The sequence below is a fragment of the Aplysia californica genome, unplaced genomic scaffold (assembly GCF_000002075.1).
Source record: "Aplysia californica isolate F4 #8 unplaced genomic scaffold, AplCal3.0 scaffold00143, whole genome shotgun sequence".
NCBI lineage: Eukaryota > Metazoa > Mollusca > Gastropoda > Aplysiida > Aplysiidae > Aplysia > Aplysia californica.
In genome coordinates this window covers 423,342-424,556 of record NW_004797413.1, presented here as the reverse complement: position 1 = coordinate 424,556, position 1,215 = coordinate 423,342, and the positions used below count along the sequence as shown (strand labels likewise).

General features: G+C 44.6%; 1 protein-coding gene across 1 annotated transcript in view; it reads left to right on the top strand.

Moving 5' to 3' along the window:
• PC2 (prohormone convertase) overlaps positions 1-1,215 on the top strand; it is a gene marked incomplete at its 5' end in the record, with an annotated part of 77,431 nt that overhangs the window by 70,843 nt on the left and 5,373 nt on the right. The window contains 1 exon segment of the mRNA NM_001204470.1: positions 722-953. Within this exon segment, the coding sequence (NP_001191399.1) occupies positions 722-953 (232 nt within the window).

The window sequence follows — 1,215 nt, the reverse complement described above, 5'->3', positions numbered from 1 at the left end:
GGGGAGGAGAGGAATATAAGGATGCCTATGCGATGTACTCACTACTATAATTAAGATTCTGATTACAGACAGATTGCTCTGACATAAACAAAGTGCCTTTCCGAGGGTTACTTTCTACTTGGTTATTCCATTTCTACTCATCGGCGTCTATGGTTTAGCGATCAGGCGCTCCACTGTCATACGCAGAAGATCAAAATTCGATTCAAGAATGAGGCGAATTTTTATCGACTTTTTCTGCTGGGATACTGTATCTCTCTCAGTCCAGGTTGGCCCTAATAGGCCGGGTCGGAAGCCCACCTACTAAATGAACAAAATTATTATGGTGATGGGGGCGAAAAAACACCTAAATCTACGGGGTTTTTTCTTCATAACCCCAGGACAGAGACGAAAATATGATAGAAGGAATAGTAACTTTATTCATAAAAGTACTTAATACATTCCTTCTGCCCCAAATTGCACGTGCTTGGGTTGTTTGTTTGGGGTTGTTGTTTTTTTGCTTTTTTTTTTACAAATACAACAAACTTTGGCTAGACCAGAAATGTAAACGTTTCAATCAGATCTGAACTCAGAACTCAGAACGTCCTCAAGCTTGCCAGGTTCATCAACCGTCTACTCCACCGTGAGTGGCTATTTATGGGGACACATCGTTCAGATTTAGTGGGCGTTCAATAGCAGTTATATATGGCATGATATCAGAAAACGTGTATACTCTCGTCCTCAGCAAAAACCTCACCTGGCGTGACATGCAACACTTGACAGTACTCACCTCCAAGAGAAATTCCCTGTATGATTCTAACGGAATCCACCACTGGAAGCTGAACGGCGCTCACCTCCTGTTCAACCATTTGTTTGGCTATGGAGTTTTGGACGCTGCCAGCATGGTGGATCTGGCCAGACAGTGGAAGGGATTGCCAGAAAGGTTCCACTGCAAGGCAGGCAGCATCACTGACAAGCAGTGGGTACCCCATAATATTTTAATTGTAATCTGATAACAGTACCTCCTGGCATTTTTGGTTTCTTAACAACTCTTACGAATCGGCAAATGGGGCCTCAAAAAACACAAATAGGGGGAGAAGGGAGGGGGGAAAGGGTTGGGGTTTCGCGCGGGGGAGGAGTGGGGTGGGGGAGGCAGTGTTCCCGGAAAATCCAAACTCCCGCGGGAAGACATCAGGTTTACGTGAATTACCTCTCGAGTCTGAAAAAGCGTTAGAAAAA